Source organism: Dipodomys ordii, unplaced genomic scaffold, assembly GCF_000151885.1.
Source record: "Dipodomys ordii isolate 6190 unplaced genomic scaffold, Dord_2.0 Scaffold37, whole genome shotgun sequence".
Lineage (NCBI taxonomy): Eukaryota > Metazoa > Chordata > Mammalia > Rodentia > Heteromyidae > Dipodomys > Dipodomys ordii.
In genome coordinates, this window is record NW_012267253.1 from 14442129 (window position 1) to 14466452 (window position 24324).

General features: G+C 38.3%; 2 protein-coding genes across 4 annotated transcripts in view; one reads left to right on the forward strand and one right to left on the reverse strand.

Moving 5' to 3' along the window:
- Cfap36 (cilia and flagella associated protein 36) overlaps positions 1–18447 on the forward strand; it is a 27885-nt gene extending 9438 nt beyond the window's left edge. For both annotated transcript variants that reach the window (XM_013018033.1, XM_013018035.1), the window contains exons 4-10: positions 1743–1857; positions 7303–7390; positions 8830–8881; positions 11442–11544; positions 17231–17364; positions 17690–17839; positions 18290–18447. In XM_013018033.1, coding sequence (XP_012873487.1) covers positions 1743–1857; positions 7303–7390; positions 8830–8881; positions 11442–11544; positions 17231–17364; positions 17690–17839; positions 18290–18391 — 744 coding nt within the window. In that variant the 3' untranslated portion in view covers positions 18392–18447. The remainder of the gene's footprint in view (positions 1–1742; positions 1858–7302; positions 7391–8829; positions 8882–11441; positions 11545–17230; positions 17365–17689; positions 17840–18289) is intronic.
- A 2420-nt stretch (positions 18448–20867) lies between these two features.
- Positions 20868–24324, reverse strand: part of Smek2 (SMEK homolog 2, suppressor of mek1 (Dictyostelium)) — a 47115-nt gene continuing 43658 nt past the window's right edge. For both annotated transcript variants that reach the window (XM_013017952.1, XM_013017950.1), the window contains one exon: positions 20868–22522. In XM_013017952.1, the coding sequence (XP_012873406.1) occupies positions 22427–22522 (96 nt within the window). In that variant the 3' untranslated portion in view covers positions 20868–22426. The remainder of the gene's footprint in view (positions 22523–24324) is intronic.

Below are 24324 nucleotides of genomic sequence, written 5' to 3' on the forward strand. Positions count from 1 at the left end.
TGGCTCAAGTGGTAGAGCGCTAGCCTTGAGCTGAAGAGCTGAGGGACAGTGCCCAGGCCCAGAGTTCAGGCCCCATGACTGGACCCCCCCAAAAAAAAATAAATATTGTTGTCACTTTATTATACTAACTTCATAGATGAATAAGGATTAAGTGATGTCCAGGGTTACAGATGTACAGGGTATAGTGAGACTCGAGGCAGACTTCTGATACCACGTCCTCTTTTCCTTCACCAATGTACAAATATTTCTCAAACTTTATTCTTTTAGGAATTACTTGTAGATTTCTGAGCATTCATAATCCAGAGATTAAAATTTCTTATGTCTGAGGAAAAGTCAAGGAATATTCATTTTAAGAAAAATGTTTCTTTCATGCATTTATTAAAAGGGATCAAGGGTTCTAGAATGAGCCCTACTTTATAACTTAACTATCAGTTCAGTCTCTGCCTGGCTGATAGATGCTGTGGTTGACTTTGCCATTAGTTGCAGTGCCCTTCAAGTGTTAATGATGAGGATAAAGTACTTGGTGTTATTAGTAAGTCTAAGAAGCCTCAGAATATCACGTAATTATGGTAGCATAATTCCATAAAAGGAATTCTGACAGACGTTACTAAGCAATCACAGAAAGTACCTACAGTTATTTCCCTTTTAGGGAAGATCAGCTTCTATCCTGGGGCTTTCTAGACAGTATTTATGAATTAAGAAAAAAGAAGCATATCATTCTCTCTCTTTCCCCCTCTCCCTCCCTCTCTCTCTTTCTCCTTCACTCCCCAATCTCTCTCTCTCTCTTTCTCTCCTTTTCCCCTCACCTACCCTTCCTTCCCTCCCGGGTCCTGTGGCTTAAAATCAGTTCCTGGACACTGTGATTTTTTTTTTGTTCAAGACTGGTAATCTGTCATTTGAGTCACACCTCTACTTTGTACTTTTAGGTGGTTAGTTGGAGATAAAAGTCTAATGGACTTTCTAGCCTGGCCTGGCTTTGAACCTTGATCCTTAGATCTTAGCTTCCTGAATAGCTAGGTTTACAGATGAGAGTCATCTGTTCCTCACTTGTTTTTTCTTTTCATACCTGACTGACTCTATAGAGGTCTCTGAGAACTGTTTTGCACCTTTTTTATGTTTCTTTATACTAGACACATCTAGAATGTGTTAGTTACAGGAAGAAAGGCATCTTCCTCTTCTGAATAGATTCCTTGATGAAATTTTTGTTGAGGTACTCTCCGTGACTCTTTGTTACCTCATCATGATTTTGTGTGGCCACTTAATTCAATTGGCTATTTAATTCAATTTGGTAATCATGTGACAGGTTATAAACCAAATACACATCATTTTGGCTGAAAGACAATCTAGGAAATGAAGTGGTGACTAGAAAAGGAAGCCATAATTCTGTATGTTTTTACAGAGTAATTTAGCACTGGTTCATTTGGAAAATGTTATCTCTGACACCCTTAGTTTCCTAGAGGCATAAGGATTTGGAGTCAGCCTCCTCAGAACCCTATTCAGAGGCTTTCAGAGTTAAATCTTGAACCAAAACTGTGGTGGTTCACACCTTCATCACACACTTGAGAAACTTGAAGGCAGAAGGATTATGAGTTTGAGGACAGCCTGGGCTACATGTAGAGGCCTTGATTCAAAAAGATTTTTTTCTTTAAATTGTCCATTTGTGTCGCTTAGCCATAAGTAAGTTGTGACGTTCATGAATGCTAGTTTTCAGTGGAAATGATTTGCTTTGATTCTTTCCACAGGCTATTTTGCAGCCCGTATTGGCAGCAGAAGATTTTACTATCTTCAAAGCAATGATGGTCCAGAAAAACATTGAAATGCAGCTGCAAGCCATTCGAATAATTCAAGAGAGAAATGGTAAAATGTTGATGTTAGAAATCTGTGTGTTAAATACATTTGTTTGTTTTGTAGATTTGACTATTCTGATTCTAATAAGGCCTTAAATGTAGCTGTCTTGCGTACATTTATTTCAAGTTGTGTTTGGAAGCTATGAGAAATTTTAAGTGCATAAGCTTTCTGATCAGTGAGTATTTGACATTTGAAAGAAAGCAGCCCAACATTTGATTTCATGATGTTTTACAATGTAAAGCTTGAAATGTTTCACGTTTCAGAGCTTCTGCCCATCCACTGTATTTATGAAAGTTAGTGTTATTGAGTGGTTACAGTTATTACTGAGAGAAGTAACTATCTTATTCTATCCTGTCTTATCATTGTTAAGATCATAGAAAGAGACAGTGGTCCTCAGGCTTTAGAGAACATTGAAATTAGTTGGAAGGCTTGAAACACAAATGGTAATGTTCCTAGTTTCTAATTGAGTACGTCTAGGTTGGGAGCTGATAATTCACTTTTTTTTTTTTTTTGGTGCCAGTCCTGGGTCTTGAACTCAGGGCCTGGGCTCTGCCCTTGAGGTTCTTCTGCTCAAGGCTAAAGCTCTACCTCTTGAGTCACAGCTTCACTTCTGGCTTTTTTGATGCTGGGTTGGCTTGAACCATGACCCTTAATCTCAGCCTCCTGAGTAGCTAAGATTAGAGGCATGAACTACTGGTGCCTGGCTTTCATTTGCATTTTTAACAAGTTTTCAGGTGATACTGAAGCTGCTGGTTTTGGGATCACACTTAGAATCATTACACATTGGGCAGTATTAGGTGGAAGAGAAAACAGAAGGATGATTCTACTGATCCTCTTTAGTTTTATCTTTTGACTGTTCCTGGGCTGAAACTTACTCTCTAGTATTCCTGCTTTTGTTTGAACTTTGACATTAAAATTTTAATTAATTACTTGTAACTGTACTTATCCTTTTAAAACTTGGTTCTCATCTCTTGTTTCCGATTTCTGGCTCTATTGACATCGTCTTAAGTCTTATGTTTTTCCTTTGTTCAATAGGTTGCCTGCCACTATAATCTTTACCATATCTTATCTTAGTTGGGCAGTGGGACCTTATCTGAAAGCTATAGCTTAGTTGCATTAGTTGCTTTAAAAAAATATATATTTTGGTGGTACTGAGAATTGAACTCAGGGCTCCACTCTTGCTAGGCAAGCTTTTCTACCACTTGAGACACATCTTCAGTACTATTTTGTGCTGGTCATTTTTTTTTTTTTTAATTTTTGGTACCGGGAGTCAAACCCAGGATGTTGCACTTGCTAGGCAAGTGCTTTCCCATTGAGATACATTCCTGCCCTTGTACTTAGTCATTTTTGAAGTAAGATCTTGCTTTATGCTTGGGCTGGTCTGAGCTGTGATCCTTCTTCTTGTGTTTTCCCATATCACTCAGGATGTCAGACATAAACTACTTTTCCTAACCATTGTGCTTCCCTCAAAATCCATGCATGCCATTGGTTGAGATGGAGTCTGTCCAGCTTTTATGATTAATTTGTCCTTTAACCATCATCTCCACCGCCCAAGTAGCTAGAATGACAAGTTTGAGCCACTGTGCCTTGATGTATTACTTGTTCTTAAATGTGTTCTTAAATCAACTTCTGTTGATTCAGGGTAAATATAGAATGCTGTAGAACTCTTGTTGAGGATTTTCCTTTCTTTTGTCTGATATTAATAGATATATATGAGAGTCACCACCCATCATAAAATCTAAAATACTTTCCACAGTGAACAGAATTGTCTGTGTATAGGAGATATTACCACCCTGACTCTGAAAAGTACATAACACAGTGTAATTACTTTGGTTTAAATAAGTTTGGAAGAGCTTAATTTGTTCTATAAAATTATTTCCTTAGTATTCTTGAGACTATGCTTTATTCTGACCTGTAGGATGAAGAGGATCAGTTTGATAGTGATTGACAGTGGATTCTAGTTTTGCAATTAGAAACTGCACCTTTAATACATTTTAATAAAACAGGAACAAATACCTAAAACCTGTGTAAGCTGTATATTTCAGACTGCCAGTAACAGAACATGCCAGCAAGAATGGCCTAAGCAGGTGGAAGTTTTTATCTCACAACAAGAAATCCAGAGGAATAAAGTGAAGAAAGATAGGTAACAGGGTTTATTAGTTCAGTGGCTCGGTGATATCAAGGACCCAGAAGCCAGCTGTGTAAAGATCCCTGCCTCTAATCCTAGCTACTTGGGAGGGAGAGACAGATGAATTTTGCCCAGAGGAAAGCTCAGGTAAAGTTAGCTCATTGCTTTAGCTACAAAACGAAGTAAATACAAATGAATTGGGGAGGGGACAAAAAGGGGAGTAGTTATAATAGCTCAAGTAGTTGAGAACTTGCCTAATAAATGTGAGTCCCTGAGTTTATTAATCTCTAGTTATCTGGAAAAAAAGAAAACAACCATAATGGGCACTTTTCATCTTTATATTCTACCATTCTTAGTATCTTTTCTCATGATTATACTCTGGCTGTGTTCAGTGTAGTCTCAATAGTGTTAGATGGAGTAAAGGAATGTTTTCTTCTCTGCATTTCTTTTTGTTAGCAAGACAACACTTCCATGGAAGCCTTCCGGAAGATTTCCTTTCAGGTCCTATTGATCAAAACTGGAGTTAATTGCCTTTCTTAAATCATATGGCTAGAGGAATGACACCATTATTATTGGTTTAAATCCAGAGCCATTCTGCTGAGAAGGGTGGGCCTAGCCTCTTCAATATTGCTGCTTGGTGACTCACACAAACCTGGCTTGTATTTGTCAAGGGAGAGTGGCAAATGATGTAGAATAATTGCTACAATTACCTGTTACACTGTCAAACCACAGTGTGTAACAATTTTCTGCATTTAAGCATGAGCTAATGCTTAAGTTTCTGCTTAAGAATTTTTAATACTTGTATTTAAGAATAAGTATTGTAGATCAATGACAGTTAAAACAGGCTGTTTGGAAGTTTTTATTTTTTTATTTCCTGTGCTGATACTATTTTTTCTTTTTCTTTTTCTTTTTTTTGCCAGTCCTGGGGTCTGGGTGCTGTCTCTGAGCCTCTTTGTGCTCAAGGCTTAGCACTCTACCAATGGAGACACAGTGCCACTTCCAGCTTTTTTGAGTAGTTTCTTGGAGATGATAGTCTCCTGGGGACTTCTCTGCCCAGGCTGGCTTTGAACCAGACCTCAGATTTCTGAGTAGCTAGGATTACAAAATGTGAGCCACTGGTGCCTGGCTGGTACTGGTTTTGAACTCAGGTCTTCAATAGCTATCATGTTGTATTGGTGAGTTGCACCTCCACTTTCAGGTTTTTACTGGTTAATTGAAGATAGAGAGTTTTTTGGATTTGTCTGCCAGGGCTGAATTCAAGGTAGGAGCTTCATCTCTCAGCCTCCTGAGAGGCTACCCAGGATTACAGGTGTAAGCCACTAGAGCCTGGCTGGAAGTTGTCTTTGTGCTATGCTAAGCAAAATTTGAAGGTGCTTTGGATCCTTAATTGTTTTTTGTATCTTATAAAAGAATTTGAGGAAAATGTAAGTTAGAACATTAATTTATATTTTTGAAGTACTTCATGCTGTTGCATCATTCCTCCCTTATTCCTTTCATTTTCCTTAGAAAGATTATCAGGAGAATAATCTAATGAAGTTGCACTTCAGATTGGTGAGCTGCGTTAGATGTCAGTTTCAAGTCATGATATTATATTGTAGTTGTCAGAATGTTACCATGGGGAGAAATTGCATGTGAGTATGCAATTACCTCAAAGTGAACTGTTTAATATAAAAATGTGCATCTAAGTGTGAAAAGGATTACAGTAATAAAACTGGTTGAGGGTAGATCCATACTCTCATAGTCATATGTGGATCAAGAAATGGAAAGTGAAGCTGAAGCAACCTTATGCAAATGCTATAGAATGTAATTATCATAGATATAAATGGAACACTTACTAGTCTTCCTGCTTATCAGGAAGATAGAAGTAATAAGGTAAATTAGACCAATATTTAAAATTACTTCCTATGAATTTTTATTTGCTTTGGGCCTAAGTTAGAACTATTGTGGTTTATAATTATTAGACCAATATCTGAACAGATGCTCTAAGGATAGAAATCTTATTATTCATCTTTCTGTTTCTCTGATGTGCTTCATACTGTGTTTTTATTGCACATAATAATCAGGGCCCCCTTATTAGTAACATTTGTTGTAATGTGAATGAAGAAGAATATTAAATGCTGTTTTAATGGAATATTATTTTCTTTTGTAAACTCTCTTCCCATTTAAGGATCATCTTATAAGCATGGTTGCTGGTTTTTTTTTTTAATTTTGTTTTTGTGCTACTGTGGCTTGAACTCAGGTCCTCTTATTCTCATTTGGCTTTTTCACTCAAAGCTGGTGTTCTACCACTTAAACCATGTTTCCATTTCTAGCCTTTTCTGGGTAATTGGTTAATTGGGAATAAGAGTCTCATGGACTTTTCTGCCTAGGCTGGCTCTGAACCTTGATTCTCAGATCTCACCCTCCCGAGTAGCTACGATAACAGATATGAGCCGCCAAAGACTGACTAAAAGAATAATTTAAGTTCAGCTCAATGATTTCAGTGGTATGTCTTTAGATATACTGTGTGATAATAGATGTAACTTACATTAATTTTGCCAGACAGCTTTTACTTTTTTGTGGCATTAGAGCTAATACATGTTAGCTAAGCACCCTGCCATTGAACTACCAGCTCCATATTTAATATTTTGAATAGCTAACACCAGGGAAGGTACTGAGATTTCTTTTTTTTTTTTTTTTTTGAGGTGGGGTGGGGGAGGGCAAAGTGATAAAGGATTTGAATTGAGGGCTTCCATACTTGGCTGATATTTAACCACTGGAGCCATGCCTCCAGCCTGGAATTTTGCCGGTTATTTTGGAGACAGAGTCTCATGGATTTTTTTAAAATTTTTTATTTTTTCCCCATTTGGGGGCTTGAACTCAGGGCCTGGGCACTGTCCCTTGTTTTGCTCAAGGCTAGCACTCTACCACTTGAGCCACAGCACCACTTCTGGCTTTTTCTCCTATGTGGTACTGAGGAATCGAACCCAGGGCTTCATGCATGCTAGGCCAAGCACTCTACCACTGAGCCACATTCTGGGCCCCTCATGGATTTTTTTTATGTCACTGGCTTTAAACCATGATACTCCAGATCTAAGATTCCTGAGTAGGTAGGAGCCACTGGTATCTGGCCTGAGAGATATTTCTATGAAAAATCATGGTTAATTTGGTGGGGATTACACCCTTACATGAAAGTTACACAAAGCAGACAATAGTTAAAGTGAGAAGAACTTAGATTTTTTAAAGTGATAAATTGTAAATGAATTTGTACTTATTGAACTAGAACAATGAGAGAAAAGTGTTTTCAGTTGAGTTGATACCCTTTCATGGTGTTTGGTTTTGAACAGGTGTACTACCTGACTGCTTAACTGATGGGTCTGATGTGGTCAGTGACCTTGAACAAGAAGAGATGAAAATCCTGAGAGAAGTTCTTAGGTACTTTGATTATTTCTCAATGAATAACTAGTAGTATAATATGATATGTACATATATGCTTTTTAACCAGAAAGTATTGTGAACCAGTAAAATATCTAGATTCTCTACTGAAGACTGTTGATATATTTTATCATTTATAACATGTACAGATAGCTCTTACTCAAAATACTTAGAAACAGAAGTGTTTCAGATTTTGAAGTTTTTCTTCTTTTTGCTTTTTTTAGATTTTAAAACATTTGCATGGCTCTTATTATGGAATATGCATCCTTAATTGGAAGTCTAAAATCCAAAACCTTCCAGAGACTGAAACATTTTGAACATCATACTGGCATGCAAAGATTTTTGCGTACTTGAGCGTTTTGGATAGTTAGATTGGTGTTGCTTATCATGTTTTTTGGGAATGGTTTGAACTCGGGTGTGTGCTTGCTAGGCAGGCACTCTGCTGCTTAGAGCCATGCCTCTAGTCCTTTTTGCTTTTATGTTTTATTATTTTTGGTGGTTTATAAAGGCTTATCAAGTCAAGGCCTCACACTTGCTAGGTTGCCATGATACCACTGAGCCAAGCCTCCAGACATCTTTTTCACTGGTTTTTTTTTTTTTAAGCTGGTCCTGGGCTGGAACATTAGGGCTTGGGTGCTGTCCCTAATCTTTTTTTTTTTTTTTGTTGTTTGTGGGGCTTGAACTCAGTATCTGGACATTGTCCCTGAGCTCTTTTGCTCAAGGCTAGCACTCTACCACTGTGAATCACAGTGCCATTTCCGGTTCTTTTGGGTTAATGGGAGATAAGAGTCTCAGGGACTTTCCTGCTCACGCTGGCTTTGAACTGTGATCCTCAGATCTTAGCCTCCTGAGTAACTAGGAATATACACATGAGTTACAAGCACCTGGTAGCACTTGACTGTTTAAAGCGCTTGTGAGAATATACTAGGTTTAGGGAGAAAAGATAGTTGCCTTCATTTGTGTCACCTGCAGAGTAGACATGATGGTAGTTAAAAGGATGGGCCTCGTTGGAAACTATGACAGGAGTCCCAGCACCTAGTGCTTAATTTCATGGGCTTTCAGTTACTGTGGGTAGGGGAGCCAGTGAATCTAGCCCTTTTCTGCCAGATCCTACCTTTTTTGGCAGGGAACATGTTCTCAGGACACCAAACAGATTGCTTGAATTCATAAGTTCACAAAGGTATGAATATTTGGTTTAAGATGGGCAGTGGTGGCTCACTGGATAAGCCTCTATTTTATGTTACTAGTTCTGCAGTACTTTGCCTGTGCTTCTACTATTTGATTGTAAGCCACTTTAGAGTAAAACATGGCTATTTTCAATTATGTATAAAACATCTTGCTCATAATGTAATCTCAAGTTGCCATATTTCTTGGTTAACTATTTATCTTTTGACCAAATAAGAAAATTTACTTTTCTAACTTATTTTTGTATCTTTCAGAAAATCAAAAGAGGAATATGACCAAGAAGAAGAGAGAAAGAGAACAAAACAGGTACCTATAGAACATATAAATAAAACAGGCATATTTCATTGTTAATCTTATTGTTTATAATCTACCTTCTCTTTGCTATTTACATGTAAACTTATGTGAGCCTCATAGTGTTATATGTTCTGGTCAAGTCTAGGCATTTATATTCATATTTTATCTCTTTTTTGTAGAGAAAGTATATACTTTCTTACAAGAGAGTATACGTTAAACATTGTTCTTTTTGGCAGGCATGGAACTTGAACTCAGGGCCTGAACGCTGTCCCTGAGCTCTTTTGTGCATGGCTAGTGCTTTACCACTTTAAACCACAGCCCCACTTCTTGTTTTCTGGTTGGTAATTGGAGATAAGAGTCTCACTGACTTTCCTGCCTGGGCTTTGTACTGCAATTCTTAGATCTTAGCCTCCTGAGTAGCCAGGATTACAGGCATGAGACAGGCAGCATCTGACTTAAACATTCTTAAAAAGAAAGTAATTCGTGCTGTGGATGTAGATCAGTAGTAAATAGTATATGGCCAATCATGTATGTAGTATGTATGAAGCCCTGGGTTCAGTCTCTAGCACTAAAATAACAGCAGCCAACACCATCCCCTGCCACCATTCCCCTCACAAATCCTCAAAACAAATGCTAAAAAACCCCAAACTAGCAAACAAAATCCCCCAGCAGTTACTGTTTATGACTTCCTAGTTCATCAGGCATCCTATTTTTTAAGTTCCATGATAAAAACCAAGACCATCAATTCCAAAAGGTATAAATAATATGTCATATTTTGAGGAGTTCCTTATGGAAATCCTCCTATGTTCTATTCGGTATAAAAGAAGATTAAGAAAAACATTTACTTTTCCATTCTCCTTGACCTCTTTATTATTCCAACAGAGCACGGTAGCTATTTCTAAAGGCTCCTTGCAGGCTTTAACATTGTCAACTAAATTCAGCATCACATTGTCTGGTATACAGTTCTATAGAGAACCATTTCTGGGGCTGGCAAGGTGGCTCAGTGGTAGAGTGCTTGCCTTGCATGCATGAGGCCCTGGGTTTGATTCCTCAGCACCACATAAGCAAAAAAGAAAAAAAGCTGGAAGTGGGCTGGGCTCAAGTGGTAGAGCGCTAGCCTTGAGCCTTGAGCTGAGGGACAGCGCCCAGGCCCAGAGTTCAGGCCCCATGACCGGACCCCCCCCCCCAAAAAAAAAAAAAAGAACCATTTCTGTGAATTTGTCTTTCCCAAGGGTAAATTAAACATGGATCTGGTAGAGGTAAGGGAAGCTAGTATTTGTCTTTTCCTGTCCTCTTTTCTGGCTGCTCCTCTTGCTGTGTTTTCCTATCTCCCTGAAGGGCAGAGGAGACCTAGTGTCAGCTCTCTGTCCAGGACTTCAAGGTCATCTCCTTTTTTACTCATATTGTCCTGACATATCCTTGTATTATGTATTCTCTTGGCAAAACCAAATGAAGAGCAGAAGAGATGTTTTAGGGTTAAGAACTGTTTTCTGTTTGGGTGAATATCTTTAGTAATTGAGGTGTGAAGTTCTTAGGTATTAATGAAGCTTTTTAAACATAAAGGTGTAGAGTAGAAACTTGCTCAAAATTATTATGAAAAGACAGTAGTTTTAACCTTCTGATTGATAGGGAGACCATAGTAAGCTTTTTTGAATACTACATTTTAGAGATGATTTTTTTTTTCTGGAAGAAACTTTTTCTAGATCTTTTATTATGGAAATATTAAACTTACAAAAGATGGTAATAATAAGCCTATGTTTCTCTTACTTGGCCTATAGAGACTGATGATTTAGATACCATGAATTATCTAATCTATATATGATGAGATTTTCTTCCTTTTTTTAAGGAAATATGAAATAGCATTAGTTTATTTTCCTCTAGGACTAATGATTTTGTTGTTCATTTTAGAAATGGAAATAAAACAACTTGTGGCTATTTTAGAGATTTCAAATCAATGTCATATATTTTAAGTGAAAAGTACTATAACTCAGTAATTTTCTGTCTTTTAATAGTATCTTTTGTTGTCTTGAAGAACAGGGGTGAAGCCTGGGTTTGGATCTGTTCTGAGTTCTAAAGCCTAACCATACTAGATACCATTAACAGTGTATGATTTGAAATGAAATGTTTACATACCTAAAAACCTATGAGCTAGAAAATACTAGTAACATCTTAAGAGTTTAGGGAAAATAAAATCTTTGGTTCATTAGTCAGTTTTTTGGGGGGGAGGGGTGGTCCTGGTGCTTGAACTCAGGGACTGGGTGCTGTCTTGAGTTTTTTTGCTCAAGGCTAGTGCTTTACCCCTTGAATGACAGCTCCCTCTTCTGGTTTCTTTGGTAGTTAATTGCAGAAATCAGTCTCATGGACTTCCTGTCTGAGATGGCTTTGAACTGTGATCCTCACATCTCAGTCTCTTGTGTAGCTAGGATTACAGGTGTGAACCACTGGCACTTGGCCTAGTAAGAATTTTTTTTTCCTAGTCAGAATTTCTTAATAACACCTTTGGTTCTTAAAGGTAGTGAATAAGTCAAAATTATTTTGTATATTGTTATCATTTTTCTATGACATCTTGAAGTTATTCGATACTCAAACAGAAGACCCCTCAGTGCATACTGGTGAGACTGCAAAGGCGAGTAATTCCCAAGGAAGGGGCAGACATTCTTCACCCTCACCCCCAGGTAAGCTTATTGAAGTACACTGGCTTCCTCTAATCATAACTGCCTTACCTCACACCTGTTTTTAGAAAAGGACATTTAAAACCACAGAAATCCCAGAATAAAATGAACTTCATTCACAATCATGATTCAATTTTAGTGTCAGCACTGTTTGATTTCTTAGCATTATAAAAATTTTGTAAAGGGATGGGGCATGGTAGCTCACACCCATATTCTAGCTACTTGGGAGGCAAAAAGTTATCAAGACCCTATCTCAACAAGCCCCGTATGGCAGCGTAAACTATAGTCACATTATATATAATCCATTTGATATACAGATATACATATTATATATTGTATATACAGTATATATATTAAATGTAATAAAAATATACAATTATATTTTATATACATATATGTGTGTATGTATGTATGTATATAAAAATTCCTATACAAAGGAAACATAGGGGTCACATTTCCGTGTCAGACTAGGCAAAAAACAAGATCACCGAAATGCAAAAAGGGCTGGAGGCATAGCAGAGCATTTAAATGCTAGTACTTGAGAGACAGAGGCAGAGATCATAAGGAGGCTAGCCTCCTATCATCAGTGTGATGCCCTACCTTACACCTCTAATCCTAGATATGGGGGAGGTACAGATCAGGAGGATCATGATTCAAGGCCAGTCCAGGCATAATGTTCATGAGACTCCATCTACTTGGGTTGAGATACACATATCTCAAGTTAGGTGAATGCCTGTCATTTCATCAATACTTAAAGAAGAGAATCATGGTCCATGCAACATCTTTTTTGAAAGAATAATGAAAGCCAGCTGGGTGCTAGTGGCTCATGCGTCCTGTAATCCTAGCTACCCAGAGGCTGAGATCTGAAGCACATGGTTTGAAGCAGGAAAGGCCTGGGCAGGAAAGTCTATGAGACTCTTATCTCCAATTAACCACCAGAAAACCAGAAGCAGAGCTGTGGTTTAAAGTGGCAGAACACTAACCTTGAGCAAAAAAGCTTAGGGACAGTACCCAGGCTGTGAGAAGAATGAAAGCCAACAGGTTGGGTATGTGGCTCCTGTGATAGAAGGCAAGGCTTTGAGTTCAAAACACACACACACACACACACACACACACACACACACATCCAAAAGACTAAAACAAAGACAGACCCCCCCCCAAAAGACTAAAAGACAAACACACACACACACCCAAAAAACTAAAAGACACACACACACACACACACCCAAAAGACTAAAGACACCCCCCCCAAAAGACTAAAAGACAAACACACACACACCCAAAAAACTAAAACAAAGACACACACACACCCCAAAACACATACACACACATACACACACACACACACACAAAAGACTAAAAGACACACACACACAAAAATAACTAAAACAAAGACACACACACACACACACCCAACAGACTAAAAGACACACACACCCCCAAAAGACTAAAAGACAAACACACACACACCCAAAAAACTAAAACAAAGACACACACACACACACACACCCCCAAAGGCTTTGAGTTCAAAACACACACACACACACACCCAAAAGACTAAAACAAAGACACACACACACACACACACACACACACCCAAAAGACTAAAACAAAGACACACACCCCCAAAAGACTAAAAGACAAACACACACACACACACCCAAAAAACTAAAAGACACACACACCCAAAGGCTTTGAGTTCAAAACACACACACCCAAAAGACACACACACACACCAAAGACACACACACCCCCCCAAAGGCTTTGAGTTCAACACACACACACACACACACACACACACACACCCAAAAGACTAAAACAAAGACTGAAATGAGAGAATTTTAGAAGTAGAGATTTACCTTATACTGAACAAGTTCATCCACTAACATTTCCTATGAGGATTCTCATCAATTTTATAAAAACAAAATCTTTTTTTTTTTTTGGGTCCAGTCATGGGGCCTGAACTCTGGGCCTGGGCGCTGTCCCTCAGCTCTTCAGCTCAAGGCTAGCGCTCTACCACTTGAGCCACAGCACCACTTACGGCTTTTTTCTTTTTGCTTATGTGGTTCTGAGGAATCGAACCCAGGGCCTCAGGCATGCAAGGCAAGCACTGTACCACTGAGCCACCTTCCCAGCCCTGTTCTTCCTTTTTCTAGCCATATTTTAATTCACTGGGAAAATAATTTAATATTGTATTTCCAAGTTCAGCAACACCATAAAATTGTGAGCAAGAAAATGCTGTGTGAACACATCATGCATGCCATAGCTATGACCCAATAGGTGCCGCCAAGAGCTCTGCTCACTGCTTAACATGTAGACTTCATGCAAAATTATGGGGAGCTGAGATGTAGCTCAGGAATAGAGCACTTGCCTAGCACGTGTAAGGTCCTGGGCTCAATCTCAGCACTGTGGAATAAAAGGCAGCCTGGATTGTGAAACCCTGTCACAGGAAAAGTGGTGATAATACTCTCTTCAACTAAAGCTCTTTCATAGACACTACCAAGATTTCTGAAGGCTGAATATAGTTGGGCGTATGACATACCCTACACGTTTATGTAGACTATTATTAGAGGTATGTGCTCTACCAGAGTCTTACCCCCAGTTCCCTTTAAACAATTTTTAAAATTAAGCTGGGCGCTGGTGGCTCATGCCTGTCTGTAATCCTAGCTACTCAGGAGGCTGAAATCTGAGGATCACAGTTCAAAGTCAGCCTGGGCAGAAAAGTTTATGTGACTCTTATTGCCAACAAACCACCAGAAAACCAGAAGTGGCACTGTGGCTCAAGTGCTAGAGTGTTGGCCTTGAGCTGAAGAGCTGAGGGACAGCGCCCAGGCCCAGAGTTCAAGCCCTATGACCTGACAAAAGTAATAAATAAAATTATCTTTAAATAGTCATACAAAGGCATTTCAACTCAGTGTGTCAGTTTATGAGAACAATGAATCTTGATTAGTGTCACCTGTCCCATCATTCTTCCTCATCTTCTAGTCTTTTTTGTACTGGTTATTTTGAGATAGGGTCTTTCTTTTTGCCTAGCCTGTGCCTGGACTTCAGTTTTCTATTTTACTTAATCATTGTAGCTAGGACAACAGGAAGATACCACCATGCCCAGTTGTTTCTATTGAGATGAGGCATTATGCCTGGGCTGATTTACCATCTGAGTAGCTGGGATTCCAGGGATGAACCACTGTACTTGGTTCTTATTTGTGTGTGTGTGTATGTTGGTCGTGGGGCTTGAACTCTGGGCGTGGGTGCTGCCCTCCGCTCTTCAGCTCAAGGCTAGCACTCTACAGCTTGAGCCACAGCGCCACTTCCAGTTTTCTGGTAGTTTATTGAGATAAGAGTCTCACAGCCTTTCTTGCCTGGGTTGGCTTTGAACTTTGATCCTCAGATCTAGCCTCCTGAGTAGCTAGGATTACAGGCGTGAGCCACTAGGGTCCAGCTGTGTGGGTTTTGAAAAACAAGAAATCCAAGGAAGCTGAATGATTTGTTCAAGGTCACTGAATCTGTAAATGGCAAAATGTGACTATTTTGGCCTTCTGACTCCAGATCTATGTTCTTCCACACCTAGAAGAAATTTCTGCTAGTGTGGAGAGGTACATCTTTATTCCTAGCACTTGGGAGGCTGAGGCAGGATTGGGCGTTTGAATCCAGCCTAGGCTATATAGTGAATTCTAGCCCAGTCTGGGCTACGTAGCCAGACCTGGTCGAAAAACAAACCATACCAAACCCAAGCAAACAAAAGGAATTTTTACAATTTATGACTTTCTGTCCTTCCTTCCTTCCTTCCCTCTTTCTTTTCTTCCTTCCTTCCTTCCCTCTTTCTTTTCTTCCTTCCTTCCTTTCCTTCCTTTCTCTTTCCTTCCTTTCTTTCCTTCCTTCCTTTCTTTCTTTCTTTCCCTCTTTCTTTCGTCTTTCAAGTTGTGAGGCTTGACGTCAGGGCCTGGGCGCTGTCTCTGAGCTCTCTGCTCAAGGCTAGGACTCTACCCTTTGAGCCCCACTTGCATTTCTGGTTTTTTTTTTTTTGGTGATTATTTAGAGAGAAGAATCTCATGGACGTTTCTGCCTGGGCTGGCTTTGAACTGCGATACTTAGATCTCAGCCTCCTGAGTAGATATACATCAGTGCCTGGCTTTTTTTCTTTTTTTTTGCATGTTTTTTATTGTAAAAATGCTGTACAGGTTTTTTTCTTTTTAAATAAGGAACCCATTTAGTATTTTTAATATACTTTAGGTTTTAGAGCTTTGAGTTCACAACAAAATTGAGCAGAAGGTGCTCTTGCCTCCTGCCAAGTTTTCTTTCCTGTTGCGGTGTGTTGGCATGATCATTAATCCTTTGGACATGTATTCCATGTTCTTCCCATCCTGCTTTTAATTCGTTGTATCATTTGAATGTCTTTGGTTCAGTTTTCTTTCATTGCCCTTGTACTTAAGGTGAAAATGTTAAATCTTCTAATCTTATAATAAAAAAAATAGCTCAGAAGAGCAATTAGAAGTTAATCATGTCGCTGTGTAATCACCAGTTACTGGAAAGACTTGAGTGCTTATGTTATATGTGCTTTTAGGTTCTGTCAGAGATCTTTATATTTTCTTATATGTTGAAAGTTAAAACAAAACAGAGGAGAGGAGCTGGGATGCATGTTACCTCCAGAAGCTGAGATTTGGAAGATTATGGTTCAGTCTTGGCAGAAATGTCTTAAAAATAACTGGCAAATTAACTAGTCTTTTCATGAGGCCCTGAGTTCAAGTCCCATACAAACAAAAAATAAATAAAACAAAGGGAAGAGGAGGCTAAGAGAATAATAGAGAGTGTGAATTAGATCAAAATATATATAGGTATGGAAATCTTGGTGTAGTTAAGATGTTAAAAAAATGCAAGCTCTTTCCACTTAAAAATAATCTTGCTAGCCTTGTGTACAGAAAAGCTCAGGGACAGCTCCCAGGCCCCCAGTTCAAGCCACAGGATTGACAAGAAAAAATTAAAAACCAAAAAAAAATTTTCTCAGTGTATTGGTAGGTTTATAGTTATCTTCAATATGAATTGCAAACAAAAATCATTTACTACTACAAAACAAAAATGCAGCTTTAGAGATTTTGCAGTCTCTTATTTTTTACCTGCAAGGAAAAGTATGGATTATTAGTAAATGATTAGTATACTGCTTATTTGGATTGTGTAGCAGCCTTGTTTTATATCACACTGTAAATCTGTAAACAGGGTTACATATTTTGTAATGATAGTGCGGTGCAAACAGCAGGAGCGTGGTATTTGCTGAAATGTCACTATTCATAACATGAAAAACTATAGCCCTTACAACAGACTGCTTGTTCTTTCCCAGTGGCTGGTGTAGTGTAGGTCCTGAATATGTATTGATTCATTATGAGGGAAAATACTAATGTAAGATCATTTTGAGGGCTGGGAAGGTGGCTCAGTGGTAGAGCGCTTGCCTTGCATGCCTGAGGCCCTGGGTTCGATTCCTCAGCACCACATAAGCAAAAAGAAAAAAGCCGGAAGTGGCACTGTGGCTCAAGTGGTAGAATGCTAGCCTTGAGCTGAAGAGCTGAGGGACAGCGCCCAGCCCCAGAGTTCAGGCCCCACGACCGGACCCCCCCCCCAAAAAAAAAAAGATCATTTTGAGCCTGCCTTAATTCTTCTTATATTGTCCTAATTGGTCTCATTATCTTATTACTGCCAGAAGTGAATTTTGCTAATCAGTCAGCACAATCCTTGGCAAGAAAGATGGAACCGTTTTCTGACACTTCCTCCCTCACACAAAGAGGCCTGAAGATTCCTGGTTTAGAACATGGTGGCATTGAAGGACCAATAGCGGTAAGTCAAAGTCACTACTTTCAAGAACTATGACAGGTGTTGGAAAGTAGCAATGTAAACAGCCATAGACTTGGTTTTTGTTAAGATCCTGAACTCACATTTTTATTTTTTGAGATAGTCTTTTTGTGTATCTCAGGCTGGCTTTGATCTCAAGGTTCTTCTTCCTCAGCCTCCAGAGTGCCAAGATTACATATGCACCATTCATGCCTAGCTTGAACTGAAACTTAAATTGAACTTAATTGAGGCAGCAATCAAAGAACTAAGTGTCTTTGCCACTTCTTATGTAAACATGAATTTACCTAGTTCCTTCACTTATTTGACGTAGAGTCTGTCAGCACTTGGAGCAGAAGAGCTGCGGCAACGAGAACACTATCTCAAGCAAAAGAGAGATAAACTGCTTTCTATGAGAAAGGATTTAAGGAGTAAGCAGATCCAGAATGTGGAGCAGAAAGGAAAACCTACTGGTGAGGTAGAGGTATGGCTAGCTCTAATCTACCACACTTTGTACATCTACAAGTAGAATTCTCCAAATCCATGTATGTGCAAGATACATTAATATTAACCACTCTGCTAGTCCAACAGCAGCTAAGTGTTTTCTAAGAGCTGTTGGAAGTACAACAATAGCAATTTCATTATAAACACTTTCTCTACTTCCTTTGCTGAGTTAAGGATGATTAGTGGTCTATCTCACGATCTAAAAAATTGGAAATGTACCCTATCCACCACCTCCACAAAGGCTTTCCCAGAGAGGTTTTACAGGTTTAAGGAACCTATATCTAACTATAGTTAGGGGAGCTATATCTAGCTTCCTCCACCCACCCTAAAAATGTCCTTAAAATCTTTATTCTGAGCAGTGTGTGTACAGAACTCCAGCTTCATAGATTCACTGTATACTGTAGTCAATTTTTTTTCTTTCTTTTTTAAGGAAATGACAGAGAAGCCAGAAATGACAGCAGAGGAGAAGCAGACATTACTAAGGAGGCGATTGCTTGCAGAGAAACTTAAAGAAGAAGTTATTAATAAGTAATAATTAAATAGCAAAACACAAGTCCAAATTTTCTTAAAAATAAATTATTTAATCCATAAACTATTAGTTTGAAGTAAATACTTCTGTAAATGCAAATAAGTACATTATTTTAAATATTTGCAATAGAAAGGCAATAGGGAAGGCAGTTAAGTGTTATTTAATACAAATTTTGAGATGTTTTATAAAGAGGGTATGGAAGGAGACTAGTTGATGTACACTATTCTTATTTGACACTTATGTCAAGCATTATATACTATGCATTAAGATTGTAGTTATAGATTGACTGGGTCCCTGGTTTCATGAGGCTACTAAAAAAGGTCCCAAAGGTTAGAAAAGGAACATGGTAAAAAGCTGGCTAAACCTCCTTCAGTTCATGATGTTTTAAGCTGATTGGAAGAGTATGAGGACAACAGGCAAGTTTGTAACTTAGGTCCAGAAGCAGGAGATTTGACCTGCAGTTATGAGTGTAGAGGGTTAGTATATGAAGAGGTAGGTGAGATTCTGTAGAACTTTGTACATTTATTCATTTAAAAATTTGCAATATGGATGATAGTGATTACAGAAAATTCTTTTCATTTTTAATGATGTGTGCTTCCCATATGGATACTAGTGGGAGAACCAAAATAGTCGAGTTTGTTGAGCATGAGGCAATTCAGTCAGAAGAGTAGCTGTCCCTGGGGAGTGATAAAGTGGAATCCCCATTTCCTGTTCAGTCAGGAGTTGGGAAATAGATGTGGTGAATGTTAAAAATACCCAGTCTTCCTATAAAACTTATTCTGAAAACAAGAAACTACTAAACCTGTTGAAGGAAATGGTTGGGTATAGATCTTAAGTCCCTATTTTTTTCTAATTTGTTAACCAAACCTTTCTTCAAAAACTTGTATGTTGTAACATCTCGTATCCATTCTAAATTTATAATTAATAAATCTACAATTAAAAACTTAAAGACACCAGCCCAGCTTAACAATTTGCAAATTTTAGCTACAGTTCCACCGACTTTTAACCTGCAAAAAACCCAGTTTTCTGTATTTGTTACAGTTTCATCATTATGCAGTGATTAAACTGGGCTCTGGGGGCTCATGGCTGTAATCCTAGCTATTCAGAAAGCTGATTTCTCTGAAGCTAGGGGCAGGAAGGTTCATGAGACTCCAGTCTCCCAATTTAGCCACCAAAAAGCTGGAAGTAGAGCTGTGGCTTATGTGGTAGAACACTACTTTGAGCAAAAAAAAAAGAAAAACACACAAACACACACACACACACACCACACACACGGTATCCAGGACAAACACACCCCAAGTGATTAAAATATATTCAGGACATACCCACACACCTAGTAGTGATTAAAATATATTCAGGACACACATACACACCCCCAAAAAACCTAGTGATTAAAATATATTTCACCAAAGATTTTATTAAAAATAACATATCAGGTACTTATGTGTAGATATTTTAAAGCTATTTAATGAGTTCTGGCTTAATTCACTGAGAAAAGACTACAGATACATACACCTTACTGCAATCTATTTTGAACTAATATCTATTGGTGATGAGGATTAAGTTCTTTCGGCATGTGAACATCCAAGTTTTCCAGCACCAGGTCCTCTGTTATCTTGGTACCTTTGTTCAAATATCAGTTAACTATAAGGATTTCTTGATTCTCAATTCTGATCTGTTGATCTTTATGTCTATACTTATGTTACACTGTATTGTCAAGTATAGCTTTATAATAAATCTGATAAACACCTTTTATTTGCTCAGGGATGGTCACTTAAGACAGCAGCTAACTTAGAATTGTATTTCAAAGTGTATTTTGTTCTGTAAGCACATGAGTGATCATGACTTGTCATGCTGTATTTTAAGGAAACATTTATTTCTACCTTAAGATTTTTATGATGATTACTTAGAAGCTTTAAGATTTATGACAGTTCTTCAGAGAACCCTTTCATAAAGTAGAGAGGTAATTACTTCATACTGGAACTTCCTGAATGAAGCTAAGAAATACTGGGCACAGATGGCTCAAGCCTATAATTCTAACAACTCAGGAGGTTGAGATCTGAGGATCATGGTTTGAAGCTAGCCCAGGCAGTACAGTCTGTGATACTCTTTATTTCCAATAAACTACTCAAAATAAGCTAGAATTTGCTCAACTGGCAGAGTGCTAGCTTTGAGCAAAAGAAGCTCAGGAACAGTATGCTCAGGCCTTGAGTTTAAGCCCTAGGAGCAGTGGCCTTCCTTTCCTACTCCCCAAAAAAGCGTTGAAGTGTTTTAGGACTGGCCTACTTACTTTAGAAGACCCCCAAACCTTCCAAAGTGTATTCATAATAGAAACTATCGATGTAGGTTACAAACATTATGGCCTACTTGTGTTATGAGGTGGTGACTTTTTTATTGGCCTTTAAAGGTAATATAAAATGGACATATCTCAAAATGGAAATGAACATATTTACAACAAACCAAACACAAGCATCAATCATGGAATTACAGGGTCACATTTTAATTCCTGAATTTTACAGTTCAGCATTAATATCACCACATGTATACAAATGGTGTAAAACAAGTACAGTGGTATTTTTAATACAAAATAAACATCTGTTTTATGGAAAAAACTATACTTCATATCTACACAGACAGCCCATCTTTTCCAAACAATAGCCAAAATTAAAATTAACTACAAAATTTCCAAACAGGGGAAACTGCTTCAGTTTAAGCTACTCTGGGAAAATGGACCCATAACACATTACAAAAGGTGATCTAAAAGACTATAGCTGGAATTACTATTTTTTAGTTTTTGTTTTTTTTCCCAATGTGTCTTGTTAAATTGTAGTTTGGGGACATTTTCTTCATCTCAGCATGATCTCAGATCATAGATGAGCAAACTAACATTAAAATATTTACAGTTAACTTGCTGTTCTAAAAATAAAACCTCTTAACTGTTTGCCTCAATTTATTATTTTAAATTCCTTCACGTACATGGAATGTGCTTTTACTCTTAAAAAAAGCAGCTTTCATATTACACCTTTTTTGTATCTGGACAAGCTTCATGTGCTGCATGTGATTATGATATCTAAGTAACTATGGATCAAAATGGCCTCTAGATGTTAAATGCCATTTGATTCAGCTATTCTTTATTAGTCTTTATACTTTAAAACTTGCCTGAAGCTCTCAAGAGAGATACAACTTTACTGATAGAACAGAAAGTGTCTTTACCTTCCACAAAAGACTGTACTGGTAAGTGGATGGAAACATCCTCTTCTACCCCATTCAGGTTTTCAGAGGATCATTTGGAATACTACTGAACTGTTTCATGACTGTGGTTTTCCCCTAAAAGTGCTGATGTTAAAATAATACTAGCTCATTCATTTTGAATCCCGCTTGATTTAGTCAAAATACGTAGTGACATTCCTGACATAGCGAACTCAACATGTACTGTTATGTGTATAGGGTGTACTTCCCTCCAAGTATCCAAAAGGCTGAATTTCTGTGAAATCTTCAAGGAAATGGTCCCAATAACTTGATTTCACTTCTTATATTATGACAGTTCAATGTTTTCCATTAAAAATTCCTTTTAAAAAGAGGCAACTGATTAAAACACCATGCCAGCACCATTATATATAAGTAATGTTATTGGATTTGCAACTGAAGCTTTAGATTTTTTTTTCCTGTTTTGGTTAACCCCTTGGAACAACCCTGCATTAATATTATTTTATCAACTTTTCCCTCCCCAAAACCGTCCCAAAACCTGAGACTTTCCTTGTTGAGAAGCAATCCCCCAGGTTTGGTTAACTAACCATTATTATTTTTTGACAGCCTGAAAGTTAAACCCCTTAATTACTAGCAAGCAATTAAGTTCCTGGGAAGCCTGGTTTGTTTTCTTATACAACTAAACTCTCCTAGGTGATACACTGTGTGTCTGCTATTCCTTGTATATATTTATAGGTTCAAGTGAGAAAGCTTTCTGATTGAGATTTTCAGCTCATTGAACAGTTGCAGCATTTTAGTAAGACCACATGCTGGGGGTCCCCAGCAAATATTTTATGAACCAAGGCGAGGTCTTTTCCTGGGGGATGTTTCTTCTTCTTCATCTTCCTCTTCATCATCTGGATAATCCACTAAGCCAACCAAACTCCCCTATTCAAGAATGAAAAAATTGTCTGTAACATTCATAACGTAGAAAATCCTAGCTCATCATAAAACAGCTCATTAGAAGGATATAGAGGCTGTTTTACTAAGTCACATATATCTCAACATAAAAGGAACTACTTGAATTATGAATGTGTACACTAATTGGTGGCACTGGGCACCCAATTTTTCTACTGCTTCTTGAATTTTTATAAATGAAATTTCAGAACTCAATTCAGCAAAATTTCACTATAAACTGGGTGGAAGTGGCTCTTGCCTATAATCCTAGCTACTTAAGAGGCTGAGATCTGAGAACTGTAGTTTGAAGGTAGCTGGGGCAGACAAATAACTGGAGACTTTTTTTTTTGTCGATCATGCAGCTTGAACTCTGAATTCTGAGTCCCTAAGCTCTTCAGCTCAAAGCTAATGCTCTGTCAGTTGGAGCCACAGCACCACTTCGGGTTTGCTGGTGGTTAATTGGAGAGAAGAGTCTCATGGGCTTTCCTGCATGGGCTGGCTTTGAATGGCAATCCTCAGATCTTAGGCTCCTGAGTAGTTAGGATTACAGACAGGTGTGATCCATTGGCACCCCGCTTGAAGACTATCTTTCCCATTAACCAGCAAAAAAAGCTTAAACTGGCAGTATATCTCAAGTGGTAGAGTTCCAGTCATGAATGAAAAAGCCTATTGAAAAAACTGAGTGAGCACAAGATCGGACTTCAAGTCCCCTTACTGGCCAAAAAAAAAAAAAAACCTAATGGAGAACTCCCCCACCCCCACCCCAAATACTATGATAAAAAAATCTTAACAAATGGAAGCTTGAAGGAATCTTGGAAATGAACTAGTCTCTTACACTCACTTCACAAATAGGTCTCTGTAGGCCTTTGTAGGCTCTGTCCATGTGTATGTTTCATCCTTAAGTACATACCAGTTTTCATTCTGCTTTTGAATAAATGGTGGAAGATAATTCATGAAATAGTTCTTTTTTTTTTTCCCACCCGGTGGTGGGGCTTGAACTCTGGGCTTGGGCACTGTCCCTGCGCTCTTCAGCTCAAAGCGAGCGCTCTACCACTTGAGCCACAATGCCACTTCCTGAAATAGTTCTTAAAAAGTAACTAAAAATAAGGATGAAATGACTTAGTTTGGACCTTCTGAGTTAATAGATCGTTTGGGAATCTTAAGCTTTTTTTTTGATAGGGAGCTTTTCAGAAAACAATACAAAACGACTGATTATATTCATTTTTAATCAACCTCAAGAGAGCTACTATAAACACTAGTTCAAACCCTTCAGATCTCTATAGGGTCAAGGAAATTTAACTCTAGGAGCTTCATACCTATTGAACTTAGGCATCTTACATTAATGCCAGACTATAACTAAAACAGTATTTATCAACTAAAGGCCTCTGAACATCAAGTCATCAGGAAGTCTATTAAATAAAACATGCTTATAAGAATCATTACATTAGCAGGGGGCAGTATGGTTGGTGTTAGTATACAGAGAATGATGTGTATTTGGCCTTGAACTCAAGGCCTCAGGCAAGGTTCTACCACTTGAGCTACTCTGCTAGTCCCTTTTTGCCCCACCCTCCCGCCCCCTCCCCTGCCCCAAGTTAGAGTCTGGCTTTATGCCTGATGCTGATGAGGATTACAGTCTATAACTACAGTCTTATTTGTATTTTTATTTCCCTGTCAGTGACATTACAGGTGCATACCACCATACCCACATAGAGAAGGAATCTTACAAATGTTTATGTCTGGCTGGCCTTGAAATGTATCATCCCCTGAATGCTGCCACTTCCCTAGTAGTTAGG